General features: G+C 50.0%; 1 protein-coding gene across 1 annotated transcript; it reads right to left on the bottom strand.

The window, feature by feature from the left end:
• Positions 1-6,983: 6,983 nt before the first annotated feature.
• Positions 6,984-9,242, bottom strand: LOC120641499 (protein DETOXIFICATION 49-like). Its single transcript, XM_039917668.1, has one exon. The coding sequence runs from the start codon at positions 9,225-9,227 to the stop codon at positions 7,212-7,214; it is 2,016 nt and encodes a 671-aa protein (XP_039773602.1). The 5' UTR covers positions 9,228-9,242; the 3' UTR covers positions 6,984-7,211.
• Positions 9,243-16,057: the final 6,815 nt, after the last annotated feature.

Genomic DNA, 16,057 nt, shown 5'->3' with positions numbered 1-16,057 from the left:
ATTATAAACTTATAAATCATGTATAAAGAAACTATCTTCATACATAGAAAAATAATGAAAATATCAGCTCTAGGATGCTAAATGAATATGTGTTATGCATCCAAACTTTTAAGAATCTGGTCAAGCTCTTTCTATTTGAACTGTATAAACTTTTAAATTTTGTATACAAACACTTTAAAAATGTGGTTAACCTATAAACAAAAAACTTCCTATTCAAATTCTAAAACTTTGAAATCATGTACAGTAACACCATATTCTACTAAGCTTTACTATGTAGACAGAAAGACTTGCTAATTTAACAAAAGAAACTTTTGATACTAAATTTTTTGATATATAGAAACTCATATAGAACAACTTTGATATTGAAAACTTTAAAACTCATAAATAAATATTTTGTAGCAAACTTTTATATATCAAAATATATTTTACTAGAAATTTAAAAAAAATTATCCAAACGTTCACATTGGAATGTTGTAGACTACCAAATTCTAAGTATAGAACTTTCTATTGGAATGCTGTAGAATTCCAAATTCTGAGTATAGAACTTTAATAATAGCATTCAAATTATATATTTTTTTATTAGTGGAAGTGACATTATGGTCCCAAACTCTTTAAACTTTGTGCTAGAGATCTAAAAAACTTGAGATCAAGTTATTGGCAGAAATTTTATCATGAAATTTTTGCAAACACATTTCAAACTTTGTACTCCTAGATCCAAAACTTTGCAATCTATATTAGAAACTTTATGATTCAAATTACTTTGCACTCCTGAATATAAACTTTAGACTGTACCTATGTAAACTTATAAATTTTAGACTATAACAATGTTAACTTTGTACTCTCAACTCTAAAACATTAAAATTCCAAGAAATTTACATTCTAAAATTTAGGAACTTCATATCAACACATTCTTTTTATTACGCCAATTTGGTTGTAGATCTTGTAAATGCTATTCTCAATATTCACAAATTTTTGTGAAGTACCTCCTTATTATCAGTACTACAAACTAGAAGAAAAAATATAAGTAATCAGCAACACTATAAACTCTAAAACTCTTGCAAATAAAAAACATTATATATGGATATTTAAAACTTTTTACAAATAGATTTAGAAAACTATACATGAAAACTTTCTAGACAAATAAAAAATCTTTGAACTCTAAAAGTCAATAAGTTTGCACTTCGAATTCAGGGTATTTGAAGTCACTAGTTAAAATCTATTTACTAAAATGAACTCCAAACTTTGCCCTCTGAATTAAGAAAATTTCAGTTAGCATGTTGTAAAGTTTGTCTTCTCAAATCCTAAATTTTGTATTTTGAAACTTTATAATCTAAATAGTTAGAACTTTCTAGTGGTTCATTTCAAACAGTATACTCTCGAACTAATACTTTGTGCTCGTAGATTCAATATTTTAGACTATTAGATCTCGATACTTGAAAGGTTTTATTTCCTATTGTAATGGGCATTTAACCCAGAAAATTTCTAGTAGGGCATTTCAAATGTTGAACTTCTGGATCCAAACCTATTTTAAAACTTTGCATTCTAAAACTATAGCAATCTAATGAGTACATGGCTCTAGAGTACAACTTTATGGTCCCATTCATGGATAAGAAAGTTGTTCCTATGCAAAATAAAAACGGTATGAGCCATAAAATTGAATCTAGAAACTTTCTACTAGTACATTAAAAAAATATACTCCTAGAGCCAAAACTTTGCACTCCAAACTTAGGAACTTACTGTTTACACATTTCAGGAACTTTAAAAAATATACATATTTAAAAATTTCATACAGATACTTTTAAGGCTTATGAGCAACATGTATAAAACTTCACATATGTAGGTCAATTAATTTCAACTACATGATTTAAAAATTTACACATCCTTAGATTTCAAGTTCTATACATAACAGTTTGTAAAAAAATATGAAAAAACTTTAAGTGCACATATTAACAAAAAAAATTCTAGAACCCCTACTTTTCAATGCACATATTAAAAATTTTATAGAATTCCTAATTTTCTAACAAATATAGTTAAACTAAAAATTTAACATTAGTATTTTTAAAAAACTTATGAACCAGGTGTACAAAACTTTACATTTGTAGTTTAAATAAATTCTAAAAACATAACTAAAAACTTATCCTTGACTTTCAATTTGTACGCACAGCTCTTTGCAATAGAATATAACCAAACAATTGACTACTATATGCAAAACTTTATAGGATACGTACTCTTGACATATAATTGCAAAAACAATTCCAAAATGTAAGACATATAGGATGCTGGTGTTATGGTGCTACGTAGGAGGAAGATGCCATGGTTTTTGGGGCAGGCAAGATGGGGCGATGCAACTAGATGCAGTTACCTGAATCGAAGGTTCAACAATGGTAGCCGTGGTTGATGTTGACAAGAGTAGGATCAATTCTCCCAGCAGTTCACTGCCAAAAAGCAGTGGTGAAGACAAGTGCGAACCCCTTCCATCTCATTGGCGATCCCCTTCGATCCATCTCAATGCTGGTGAAGCTATGGAGCGGCGACCTCGGCGCAGCTGCCTCCCCGTCTCTGGCGAACTTCCCCACGATGCAGGCGAAACGAATGGCGCAACGAACTCGGCGCGCATTCCCTTCTCTTCTCCGGCGTACTGTGCCTCGATGCAGTCGAAACGAAGGGGCAGCGAGCTCGGGAGCGGCAGCCCTCCTCGTCTCCGACATACAGCCCCTCAGCGCGGATGAATCGCACGGTAACTGCGGGCGTGACGATGAGATCGACGCGGCTGCCCTCTTTGTCTCCGGCGATTCGCCGCCCCATCTCCCTCAAATCTGGAGAATTTGGTGATTGGATCCCCTTTCGCCTGCATCTCGAGGTTGAAGGCATGGGGAAAGGGGAATAAAAATGCGTTGGAGTTTTTGAAAATGAGATGGAATCTGAAATGGTATCTAGAATACTAAAGAATAGGAAGTGGAATTGGGAAGTGACTACCGTTCGCTGCGATCTCTGGTAGCGCACGCGCGCTCTATAAGAATTTCGGGTGGGGAGTCAGCGTACGTGTACGTACGTCCCGCGGGGAATTTAGGCCCCGATGAGCGACCAATAAGAGTGCGGGCGCGACCGTATTGGATACCAGCTGAGGGTGGGACCGGAGAATACTGCTAGGATAGGATGGGCACATGACGTGCTAGCAGGATCACGTACGTATGCCGCGGGAGTCGCCGATGGACTTTGTGCCTGTATAGGCTGGTCCATACGGGATCATGTGATGGCTCCCGATAGGATTAAGTTCTTTACGCAATCTTCTTCCGGATAATAAGCTAGTAGTAGCGCTTAATAATTCGCAGTAAGCACTGGGCGTGCAGCTGAAGACCGGGCCGGAGGAGCAGGGCACGCGTGCAGGTCGGAATGAGATGGCGGCAGGCCTGGCGCTGAATGTTCCCTCGGAAGGAACCAATTCAGCGGTCCAGCTTCGCCGCACCAGGCGAGACCGCCGCGGCCCCGGCCGTTTTAACGACGTACCAACCACGCCCCGGCCGGCGCGAACCTTCCTCCCGCAGTCACGCGCGACGCCTGCGCGCACCGCAGCTAGCGCAACGCCAACGCGCGGCCCCGGGGGCGTCCACCTCGCGCCCGCTAGCCGCAGCTGGCGACGGCGACGGCGACGGCGGCGCGACGCGGCCCGCGTGCCCCCGCCACCACCGCTCGCGGGTCCGTCGGCCGGATCCGCCCGTGCCCCCCCGCCACTAGACACGCTCCCCGGTCAGCCCCCCGCGCGCCAAAAAATCCACGAGCCGCTCGCCCTCGTCTCTCGGATCGGCTCGGCTCGGCGGCGGCGCGGAGACCGCCGGGGCGGCGTGCGCGATTTCCCTTTCGCCTCTCGCCACCACCTGCCCTGTTCAAAGGGGAAGCCAGGCCCGGTCCGGCCAACGCGCGCCCGCGACAAAAAGGATGGTAGTCACGGAACCGGAAGCGCGACGAGGGGGAGGAGTGCGCGGCTCGCCGGCCCGGCGCGTTGCCGTGCCCGGCTCCACCACGGAAAATTAATTAGACCCGCGCCAGCCTGTCCCCGGCGGGTCGTCGGCGCCCAGTGCGGAGCTCTGCCCCGCCGTCACGGCGTCGTGGTCAGCCCTCAGCCGATACGTCTCGGAAGCTGAAACTGGTCGCCGGAAGCGAATCCACCTGACTGGCCAGGAACCCGCGCTCACACCACGAGGAAGTCGTTCCTTCAAGCCTCCTCCGATGGGTACGGAGTATTCGGCGGCGGCCGGCCTTGCGCCGGGATTGCATATACGGGACGGGACGGCGGCGGAGAAGGCGGCCGGTCAACCGCGCCCGGCGTCGCTTTTACGAGTCGGTGGGTCGGGGGCTGCCCCCCGATCGCGACTGGAAATGCATGCAGGCCGGCCGTGGCGGCGCCGGACTCGCGCGCCCGTTGATTCGTCTTGTGTATACAATGGAAGCGGCGGCGGAAAGTCGCACGAGCAGCTACTGCTGCAGCAGTAGCAGCCTAGCACGAGTCGGAGGACGAAGCCCTGACGGCATGAAACTGCTGGCGCCACCATCACGATGACATGGCTGAGCGGGACGATCGATCGAAACAGATCGGATCATCACCCGTGCCGTCACGCGCTCGGCGGCTACGTCGACGATGCCCTCGCCGCAGGCTCCCGGGTTTGTTTTTTTTTTTCTCTTGACGATATATGGTTCGCAACGTGGTTTCAGTGAGGATATGCACGGACGGACGCCGCAACTCGAGCGGAGGTCTGCGTGAACTGGAAGCAAAACTAATTTCCTGCTGCTAATAATAGACGACGCCCAAGTGTATATGAAAAGCTGCATGCGATTTGTACGTCCAGCCGGCAAGTGGCCTTACAATATGAAGTTTGCAGTGCGGATATGAATTAGTATGGTGAAAGACCGCTGAAAGTCCAAAATAATATTGGCCTTGACAGGAGACATTAGTAATGTTCTACGATCGAAATTATATAGTGGAAGGATATACGTACGGCCTGTGAGAGTGAAGTCCCGGTACACAGAGTTCCAAACCACACATCTGCGTAGTGCTTATTACTAATTTTACAACAAGATGCTGTTGTCTGGGTTATCGCAAAGTATTCTTTAATCTAGGCCACGCGCATCAGCAGTTGTTTTAGTTTACCACGCCTAGCCTGCATCCATTAGACACGAAAAATAACTTGATCCCAACACAGCTATAAAAAGAATTGGAACAGTCAAAGCACGGTTAGGTTAACAATCGACCCAGAGTTGACAAACATGGCAAGGTGCAAAAGGGTAATCGGCCCTAGGCGTTTTGACATACTCCGCCGGGCCAATCGGATGATGCTGCGTTCGATCCCAGTCGTCACCCATCAGTCATGGCGAGATGTGTGGGATGACTGATGAGAGCCGGAAAGAGAGGCGGCCCATTGCCGTGCCAGCTCGCTGGGGACGCCTCTAGGTCTCGCCCCGGCGCCGGGGGACACCCAAGGAGCTTGGTTCGTTGGAGCGATACGCCGATTGGGGAACGGGCGTTGACGACCTGACTTGATCGGCCAGGCGTGAACTGACGAGCCAGCTAGTAGGTTCCTCTCATCTAGTACTACATCAGTTCATTGATAAACGGATGACTCCAAGGAGAGACGATCTCGTCCTCCACGCCAGGCGTGGCCGATTGGACGACGTACAGTACGCCAACCGTGGGTGTTTTCAGTACGTGCATCGTGCCCCCTCTCCCGATCAGAAAAAGTTCAGAATTCAGAGCTCCTGCGACCCACGAACTGAAGGAGTACAATGATACTGGTGTAGTTTTTTTTCTTTGTCTCGGGGGCTCGGGGCGATAATTTTAGTATCCCATACGGTGCCGAGAATAAGTATATTGTATTTGGAACAGCTGGTGCTGGCTTTTGGGGGCGTCGAAGCAGTGCCATCTTCTCGGGGCTCCAAGGAGTGGAGTCGAGCAGGATCAGGCGTTCGGCGAGTCGTTTTTTATGCGGACTGCCGGTGCCATCCGCTCCGCAGCACACGCGAGCGGAGCAGAGCCGAGCCGAGACCCGAGAGCCGGTGCCATCAGCCCATCAGCCATCTCTCCGCGCCCGCGCTTCTGGCCGGGGGGGCGGCTGATGGCACGCTGCCGCTACAGCCTACAGGTGGATCGATATGGACCCTGCACGTTGCTGCTCTTGCCTGCCCGCGCCCTGCCGGCGTGGATGCCGGGAGCACAGTGGGAATCTTTCTCATTGCGGCCTGCGAGGTTGGGGTGTAAAAATATAAACATTTTTAAAGGTAAAATATATAAACATTTTTGAACGTCCGGTTGGTTCTAAAACTTGGTAAAACAATTTATTGTGGTGTTGATTTAAGGAGCAGAAAATAAATTAAGCGTTGTAGTAGTATATGCCATCGTCATCGCCAAATATTCCTGAATTTTACTACTGCGCAGTGAGATGCGTATATTTCTACACTAAAAAAGTAGGCCACGTATTTCGCAGGAGAGACCCCCCCCCCCCACCCCATCGTAGCCCTCGTGGAACCAGAGTCCGACTCTTCTACGTTGCGTTTAGCACGCATGTTCTTACCGGCCAGGCTTCGGTCTCGTTAAGCGAATCACGTGCTGTAATTCGAGCGCCTTTTCGCCGCCACGGCACGAGAGGAAGGTGGGTTGCCGTCGTCCCGACGGCCGACGGCTGCGCGGCGCGAGATCGCATGGCGGGGCCCCTGACCTGGCCGCTTGGTTTGGCGACGCCCCGCGACTTGGACACCGGTGTTTGTGTCGTGCTTGTGCTACTCGGTAGCCCCGCGCCGGCGACCCGGTCGTCACGCGGCTCGCTCGCTCGCCTCCCTGGACCAGACACTGACCCACCCGGCGGAGGCCGGAGCAAGCAAGCTGCGCCGAAAGCCGTGAACGGTTTGTTCCCATCTCGCTCTCTTTTCTCTCTGATGAAAATCTCTCTCTCATAAAAAAACCAATAATTTGAAATGAGAACAGAGGGTGAAGATTTGCTTCATACAGTACTGGAGTATTTTCAATCTCTTTAATATGACAATCGGAAAAATCTTTACATGCTCATTAGCAAATGGTGAACAAAATTGGCAGTCTGTCAGCCTCTGATCCCTCCCCCGCCAAAATATTGGGAGAAAATGGGGGAAACAGAAAAGGGGGGAAAAGAGTATATTAGAGGGAGCACACATGCGGGCATGCGGGCATGCGGCCGGCGCTGTAGCTATCAACACCGATCCGAGTGATCATTCGCCCGCTCCATGTCCGTGTCCAGGAGCAAGCAGCGCGCCTTCTCGTCCCCGCCGGCCGCGGCAACCTTGGCGTCAGCGCCGGTGAGCAACCTCGAGCGCTTGGCCTCGCTGGCCCAGTCCGTCCGGCCGATGACCAGCATCATGCGCACCATGCAGGTGGCCTGCGCCGCCAGGAGGCCCAACCACAGGCCCTTGAAGCCGTACTGGAACCAGAACGCCAGGAGGAGCGCCACCGGCGTGCCCACGATGTAGAAGGACCGGAGGTTGATGCTGGCGGCGTCCTTGGGCCTGGCGCTGCCGCGGAGCACGCCGCAGCCCGTCGTCTGCGGGCAGTTGCCGAGCTCGCACAGGCCCAGGATCGGCAGCACCGACGCGGTGAGCGCGATGATCGCCGGGTCGGCCGTGAACATGCTCGCCCACACGTTCCGCACCAGGAACGCGAACGCGGAGGCGAAGCCGCCGAACGCGAACCCGAGCATGAGCCCCACCGTGGCGGCGCGGCTCGCCTCCTCGGGCTGCCCCGCGCCGAGCTCGTTGCTGACGCGGGTGGACACGCCGGAGCTCAGCGACGAGGGGAAGATGTAGATGAGCGACGTCGTCTGGATCAGAATGCCCATGGACGCCACCGTGGCCTGCGGGTTCACCAGCAGGCCGCACAGCAGGATCATGATCTCGTACCACCACCACTCGAGGCAGACGCTCACGCAGCTCGGAAGCGCCAGGCTGATGAGCTCGCCCCAGCCCCGGAAGCTCTCGCCGGAGAGCGCGAAGCCGCCGGTGCGCTTGTGGACGCCTTTGAAGAGGATGTACGCGAGGAGGAAGAGGAGGAGGTTCAGGTTTGCCAGCACGGAGGCGAATGCCACCCCCTTGATGCCGAGGCCCAGGACGGTGACGAGGACATAGTTGATGGGGAGGTGGATGGCAATGGCGAGCGCCGCGCAGACCGTGAGCGGCAGGTTGATGGACTGCGTCCTCAGGTATATCCGCACGGGGTGGATGAATGCCTGCAGAGCGAGGTCCGGGAGCGAGGCCAGAATGTAGGTCTCGGCGGCCGCGGCGATGCTGGCTTCCTGGCCGCACAGGAGGAGGATAGGCCGCATGTGCATCCACAGGCCACTGATGGGAACGGCGGCCGCGGCGAGCAGGAGCACCGTCCGCTGCATGGTGGTGCCCAGGAGCGAGAAGTTGCCCGCGCCGAATGCCTGGCCGCATATTGGCTCCATGCCCATGGCGAGGCCGGAGAGGACAGAGTACCCGGTGATGTTGGCAAAGCCGATGGCGAGAGACCCGCCAGCAAGTGCCAGGCCGCCGAGGCGACCGAGGAAAAGCATCGAAATCATCGACCGGAGGTAGAGCAGGAGCCCTGTCAGGATCATCGGGAGGGCGAGGGCGAGAATAGACCGCGCCTCGCCGCGCGCGTCGCTGGACGACACCGACGGCGTCGTGGGGAACGCGAAGCCCAGGGACAGGGACACGGCTTCCTTCGCGGCGGCCGCGAGCCGCCCGGGCGGCTTGCTCGTGAGCACCGGCACCTCGTCGGCGGGCACCGTGATGCGGACCTCCCCCTCCTTAGCGAGCAAGGGGGGGAGCAGGGCGCGGGCCTCGTCCCCATGGGGAGGCGCCCCGTCCCGGCACGACGCCATGGCGGCTGGAGAAACAGAGGAATACTCTGCTTTGGTGGCTGTGGCAGCGCGCGTGCGGTTCCGCGACCGCGAGGGAGTAAAAACCTTTGCGGCGGCGCAGGTAACTCCCAGGCGATTCACCTTCACGAGACCGTGCGCGGGTCTGCTGCGGGGAAGAAGCGTCTCGCCGCTTGTCTCCCCTTTGGAGGCTGGGGATGCTTGGTTGGTAGAGCCGTGAGCAGCGGCGCGGGGGACTCGGAAGCCCGGGGCCGCCATTTTATAGGCGTCGGAGGGGGAGGGCAGCAGCTGTGCGAGCCTCGGTGATGGCACGGCGAGGCTCCCTTCCGTCACTGGGTTCTCTCGGTCCATGACAGCTCTTGGATCGGCTCTGTGTTTGTCTTTGCTGTTGCTGTATCTTTCAGGTAAGTGCCGCCCCCAAATTTCTTTCAGCTCCTGCCTGCATTTTTTAGGGTGTATTTGTACAATATCTTGTACCGGTAACGTACTACTAAACTAGTTCTTGACACCATTTGTTATATCTCTGTCCTAGGCATACATGTTGGCTGTACTGGTAGTACTTTTATATTGTATTCTTCAAAAAAAGTACTCTTTATATTGCGCTTCGGTTACGTACACAAGTTTTTTTTTTGCAGCTTCAGTAATTAGCATTGATTAAAACATTAGTGTCAGTGCTCTTGGGAGTAAAATCAAGTCTTGATATTATTTATAAGGTGTTTTCTTCTTTAAGAGTAAGTTACCCTTTTCGCGGATGTTAGAGTTTTGTTAAAAGTTGTTTCATTTGACAGATTTTATCCATTTAATGAAGAACGGTGTCAGGGGGCAAAAAAGTCAACAATTAAATAAACACCCTACAGATGTTACTAGGATACAATTAATTTCTGTCAACCGGCTCAGGTACAGAATTGTTTATAAGACAATTTTCTGATAACCGAATCTTCGTTGCATTTTGGCCGGTCCAATACAAAGCTCCAAATGGAAGATGAAGATAAGTCGTGAGCCAGTACAAAGCTCCCCATTTTCAATCTGCATATGGATGAGAAATGGAGGCCCGTGCAAGAGATCCCAATTGTTTGATTCCCTTCATTGTGTTTGACCCGTTTCGCTATCTTACTATTACTAATTGGAGACTCTTGTTGAAACATCCAAGTAAAGCCACCTAAGATCCTAGGTGGACAGTCTAAAAAAATAGAGAAATTCTACCTCACAAAAATTAAAAACATCTGGTCATCAATCCAACAACTCTAATAATAATAGCCATTAGATCTGTTATCTTTTTAATAAATTATCCACCTTTGCCATTATAAAAATAGACTAAAATAACACCCTAAATATGTATCTAAATTACCCAACTCTGCCATTACAAAAAATAATCTAAAGTAACCCCCTAATCTTCATGTAAATTACCCACTTATGCCATTATAAAATAATATCAAGTAACCCCTAAATTTTCGTATATATTATCCAATGATAAGATAATAAAAGTTAAAATCAACCCCAAATCCGAAACAAAATTATGTTATTATAATAAAATCTTAAAGCACATCAATATAAAATTCTAAATTACTATTTATATCATTATTAATACATTATTTATGTTATTATTTATATAAACATATATACTAACCATAAGGTGTTTGTCACCATATATTCATATACAAGAGAAGAGATAAGAATACCAATTTTCATGTTGTTCCCATAGCTCAAACAAGGTGCTCAATTAAACACATATCAAATATATATGGAGGTGTGATGCAAAGTGAGAAAATTATTAGTAACTAAACCTATCACATTTATTACAATTATATAATAATAAATATGTATTTTTGCAGTACTGGATTAGAATATTTAATTGGTTAAAGAGAGCGTGAGATAGATAATTATTAAATATCTCTAACTAGCCCGCGCGGGAGCACGAATTGATAGACTAGTGATTTAACAATTGCAAAACCTGCTACTAGGGAACTTGTGGTGTGAAGAGCTGACTTGTGTAGTTTTTGCAAGCGATCATCATGGAACTTAAGTTACTAGCAAGTAGTTGTAGTTCAATGAGTTCGATCTGTAAGTTTTGAGATGAAACTGATTCGAATTTTGCTTTCACTTGCGCTTTGATCTTGCTACAGGACCACACCACGGGACGACTACTATTACCTTAAGCACCTTTGGACTTTTTTTGGTCAACTCGTATGTTAAGGCCGGTGTTCGGTTGTGGGTTGACAAAACATTTGTTTTATATACAGGTAAAGCAGAAAAGAATTGCATGACTGCAGGCCAGTTACATATTAAACCTGTGTATAATAACGTAGGTAGACGGTCAACTAGCCTGCGTGCTAATTCAAAATATTTCCCAAGAGAAGACTGTAATTTTTCAACACTTGTCGTCGTGGCATCACACCATGCCTCGTTGTCTTGCAGCTGATGGATGGGGAATACAATATCAGACACCCACAGTATGATAAACAATGCCATCTTCGTTTCCATACACTACTATCCTTTGTTGCTATGTCATCTCTGTACTTTTGCGGGGGGGGGGGGGGGGGGGGGGGACCTTGTCAATGAAAAAAAAATAGGGTGAAGCAGGCAATTTTTCGCTGTGACTCGATCGGTAAGAGCTCGGCTTAGACCAATGATTGAATTCGATGTGGGAGAAACAAAAGGGCATTTAAATATGGTAGCAAACGTTCCGCGTTCAAACAATATGATACGTGGGTGACGAGTTTTGGTCGGCAAAGGCCATAAAAGCCATATTTTCTTTTGGTCCCTGACTAAGCTTATTTTAAGCTAACTGAGGAATGTTGAGTACTCTATCCTGCTTGTGATGAGTGAATTGTCAACCGTGCGGTGTGATCGTGCGTTTGGTCTTTGGTTGCAGGTACACGGGCGTTGAGTGTCGACGGAGAGCTGCCGTGGAGGAGCTGTGGCCGATGAACCGTGCGGTGGACGGCGGTGAAGTGCAGCCGAGACCGGAGCTCAGGCCGGGCGGCAGCTATGGCGTCCACTCCTGGATCGAGGGCGCAAGCGGTGACGGAAGGCGGGTTTCTTGGTTTCCGCCACAAAACCAAGGAGGCGGACAGCGGTTGAAGACGCCAAGTCGTAGAGGCATGGGCGTCGGTCTCGGGACTGACGGAGGCGACGGACGTCGACGGCGTCTAGAGCCTCGCTGCGGGCGAGGAGGTGACGGGCGTCAGGCGGCGTCTATGGCCGTCAGAAGGCCGAGGCGGGAACGGTGTTTAGGGCCACGGCGTGGAGGCGGGAATCTTCCCGCGCGTGGAGTTTTGGTTGTTTTCTCAAAACCGGCCACCTACCTGGGTTTCGCAGACCCCCCAAAACCGCGAACCGGATCTTCATCGACATGGCGGCATCGCGGAGAAGGCTTCGAGTCGAAGAAAGAAACTCCGCCGTCGGATGAGATCGTGTACATATTTCCGGTTTTGCCCCTACGGGCGTTTTAGTGTCTAGGTTGAGTCGATGGTATTTTGGACCCCTGCGTGGGCACCTTAAATACCCCTCACCCTCTCCTCTCTCCCCCTTGCGCCAGCCACAGACAGATAGCACGCCACCTCCCCTCCCTGGCGTCCTCCTCATCTTCCTCTCTTCCTCCCTTTCTCTTCTTTAGGGTAGGATTATGAGTATGGATTTTTGAGTCCTTGTACTGAGATTGAATGGGAAAGGAGGCCCTTCCCTCCTTGTGCCCTCCGGGGATTTGATTTCGTTTCAATCTCATACATCTTGTGCTTTGTTTGTGATGATTTTTGGTTTTCGTTTGTGTGATCATGAAGCACGAGATCGTAGTCCTTCTTTGAGCTCTTTGTGGTGAATCCATCGCTCTTTACTTCATACAAAATGTCTAGAATTCACGAGTTCTTTCGAATCGAAGCTTTTCACGTTCTAGGAAAACCCCGTTCTTGCTCAGGAATTCTTCGGTTCCTCCCAAACCATGGAGTGATTCGTCAATTCCTTCCGTGGACATGTTCACAAGTCCTTCGTGATCATGCCTGCAAAATTTGAACTCCTTTGGACTTGATTTGATCATCTAATCATCGAAGTTTCCAAAGATCGCGGCTGGAAAAACATTTCTGGACTCTGTTTTTCCTATCACCGGATAAACCGACGCTTTGAAGTTGTATGCGTCGGATCAACCAGTGAGTAGGTTTTTCGCATGTTAGGGTTTTCTGCTCTTCGCTTGGTTGCACGGTGCATTAGCTCCACGTGTATCGGATCAACCGGTGTTACTTATTTGCGGTGCTGCTTTGAGCGTTTAACCGGCGTATTGGAGTTTCTTAACGTCGGTTCCTCCGGTGCTCTGCTGGGTCCTTTTGTTGCCTCTCTGGACAACTGCACCAGCGTTTTAGATTTGCTTACGTCGGTTTAACCGGTGCGTGTGCAGTCCATTTTGGTGTTTCTCTGGACAACTGCACCGACGTTGGGCTCCGATTTTGTCGGATCATCAGGTGTGTAACACCGGTTGAACCGACGTTGTTCAAACTCATCTGTCGGATCAACCGGTGCTCACTTTTCTCTCTACTGCCGGCTCTGCTCATCGGTTGAACCGACGCTGTTCAAATATGTGCGTCGGATCAACCGGTGAGTTATACCGTGCTGTGTCTTGCGCTGTTTCTTCGCGTTTGCTTCCGCACTTGTTCACGCTTTGTTCCTAGGGGTGTTTAGTGTTGGTGTAACTCTTCATAGCTACTCCACACGTCACCTAGGACTCGAGGGTTTGGGTGTACACTTGGGAATCAACCAAATCGCTTATGGAGGTGAAATTTTTATTTGACTCTCATTCACCCCCTCTCTGGTCGCGTTTTCGGTCCCTCACTAACAACGCCTGCTATAGGTGGTAGTGAAGTCGTCGTAACACAGTTGGAATCTCTAGCTAGCCTTTACTCCGAATGGCCAAGGAGCTTACAGAGAAAGCAAAGCTTGCATTGGATAGACCTTTTGCCCTCGCCCCCAGAGGTTCCCTGCATCCGCCGCGCGATCGTACAGCAGCTTGCAAGTAGAAAACAGGCAGGGCGTTACTAAAACTGTGTCTGCTAAACTGTGGACTCCCCCTCTCTGGACTAATAAGCTGTTTCGTTTCCTAATCAGGCAACGGCGGCTATTCTTTCTCCTCCTGGCATCCAGTTGCGGCCGTGGTATAGTAGCCTCACCCAACCTTTTTGTTGTTGTTGAAAATTTAGCCTCACCCAACCTACGTACACTAGCACATGATCCCTTTTTAGAGGATCCGCCGCACGCTAAGAATAGTAAGGCAACCCGGCGCCGCGCATATGGATGGCACCGCACCACCATTCCATTAGCTCGTCTCGGAGAGGAGGCACCGGAAGGAACATGCCATGTTATGCTCGAGGAACTCTAGGCCTCTGCCTCTCGCAAGTTGCACGCCCAGTCCCTAGCTAGTAGTAGCGAGGCGCCGATCGATCGGGTGCAGCACGTATGTGCGCGTCGCCTAGGCGGCACATATGGTGTGGCATGGGGAACGCATCTTGGCAACAAGTGGCCGTATTATAACCGGGCACCCAGAGGTTTCGGCTCCCGGGGTCCATGCATGGCTAGATAGTGCAGTGGCAGTGGCAGTGGCAGTGGCAGCAGTATCGGCAGCATTGGCCTCTTTGTCCTGGCTAGTGAGTGACCAACCGGCCGGCATGGTCCATGGGCGGTGGTGCCACTGCGCCTGGGGCGGCTATAGCTTTCCTGAGCTAGCTAGTAGCAGCGAGCGAGAGGCTGTACTGTACTCCTATGCTGCTGCTAGCTCCAAGGCTCTCGCATTGTTTTGTTTGCCTTGGCGAGGTGGTTGCGTGCGTGCGTGGAAGAGATGGTCCGTTCCAAGCCGCATGGCGTGGCCTTTCTTGTTGTATCTGGGGGCGGCGGGGCGCCGGGGGCGGGGGCCGGCGCGGAGGCGCCATTGGCTCCGCCCCGGCCGAGCGTAGCCTCCGCTTGTCGCGCTGGACTCGTTTGTTGCGTTGCTCGCCTGGCCGAAGCCAGCGTCCACGAGGCGGGGGCGCGGCGCGGCGCGGCGGGCAGCTGAGGACACGACACGACACGACACGACACGAGCGCGCTTTTCCGGAGCAGCGCCAACGGAAACGCTCGGCGCGCGAGTGATATCTTACTCTAGTAGTACATTACACGAGCGAGCGCTTGGGTTTCTGCTCACCTTGGTGTCGCGCAGCAGGCACTAGGAGCCTCGTTTCTGGCTCACGCCCGAGCACGAGGAGGGTCATGTGGCGAAACCCGCGGTCGCGCGGACGATCGAGAAGGTGACAGCAGCTGGCCGGGGGCGCGCGTCTGTTTTTGGCCTTGTCGACCCCGCCTCGCCTCCTACGCGGCACAACAAAGCAGCGGCTGGGCTGTCCTCAGCTTAGCCTGGTGCGGGTGCGGCGGGGACGCTGAGGCCAAAAGAACGCTTCGGTTTGGCGCGTCTGCCGTCGTCGTCGGCGGACGGCGGTGGAACTGGAACCAGCGGGCGGGTGCGTTTCCGGGCGCCTTCGGGGTTGTTGGGTTCCAGGGATTTTTTTTAATTTTTTGGAACTTTTTAGTATTTAGAAGTATTAAATAAATGTTAATTATAAAACTAACTGCAGAACTCTGGGGCTAAACTGCGAGACGAATCTAATAAAGTATCTTAATATATGATTAGCGAATGGTTACTGTAACATTACAGTAGCAAATTATTAATTGATTAGGCTCATTAGATTCGTCTCGCGAAAAAAGCACTCAGCTGTCAAAAAATATTTATAAACAGATTTTATTTAATACTATAAAATAGTAAAATTCTTTTTGATGTGATATGGACTTCTGAAACAAAAATTTGGTTCCAAACAAGACCTTCGTCCGCGGCGTACGTGACAAGATCTTTGGATTGGATTCAGCGCTGCGCCCCCGCCAACATGGGTACTTCACCGGGCATGCGGCGTCCGGTTCCTCGCCCAGGTGCTGACAGGTGGGGCCCGTGCGGTTGGATGCCACGGTGTCCAGATTTTTTAGCAGAAACTACAGCTAAGATTATACAGAGTTTTGAGCAGTACTAGTCCAATTTGTCCTTGTGTGCGCAGCGCACCTATGCGACTGCTGTATTTGGATAGTATTTGAAGTATTGTGGACGGCGAGCTTCCATAAAGGAAAAATCTAAGACGTGAACAGTCGCGCGACCGACCACGGTGGTCTGCTACGGCCTG

The sequence above is a fragment of the Panicum virgatum genome, chromosome 7K (genome assembly GCF_016808335.1).
Source record: "Panicum virgatum strain AP13 chromosome 7K, P.virgatum_v5, whole genome shotgun sequence".
In the NCBI taxonomy this organism is placed as follows: Eukaryota; Viridiplantae; Streptophyta; class Magnoliopsida; order Poales; family Poaceae; genus Panicum; species Panicum virgatum.
Note: the sequence above shows the minus strand (reverse complement) of the source record. Positions and strands in the feature narration are given on the sequence as shown.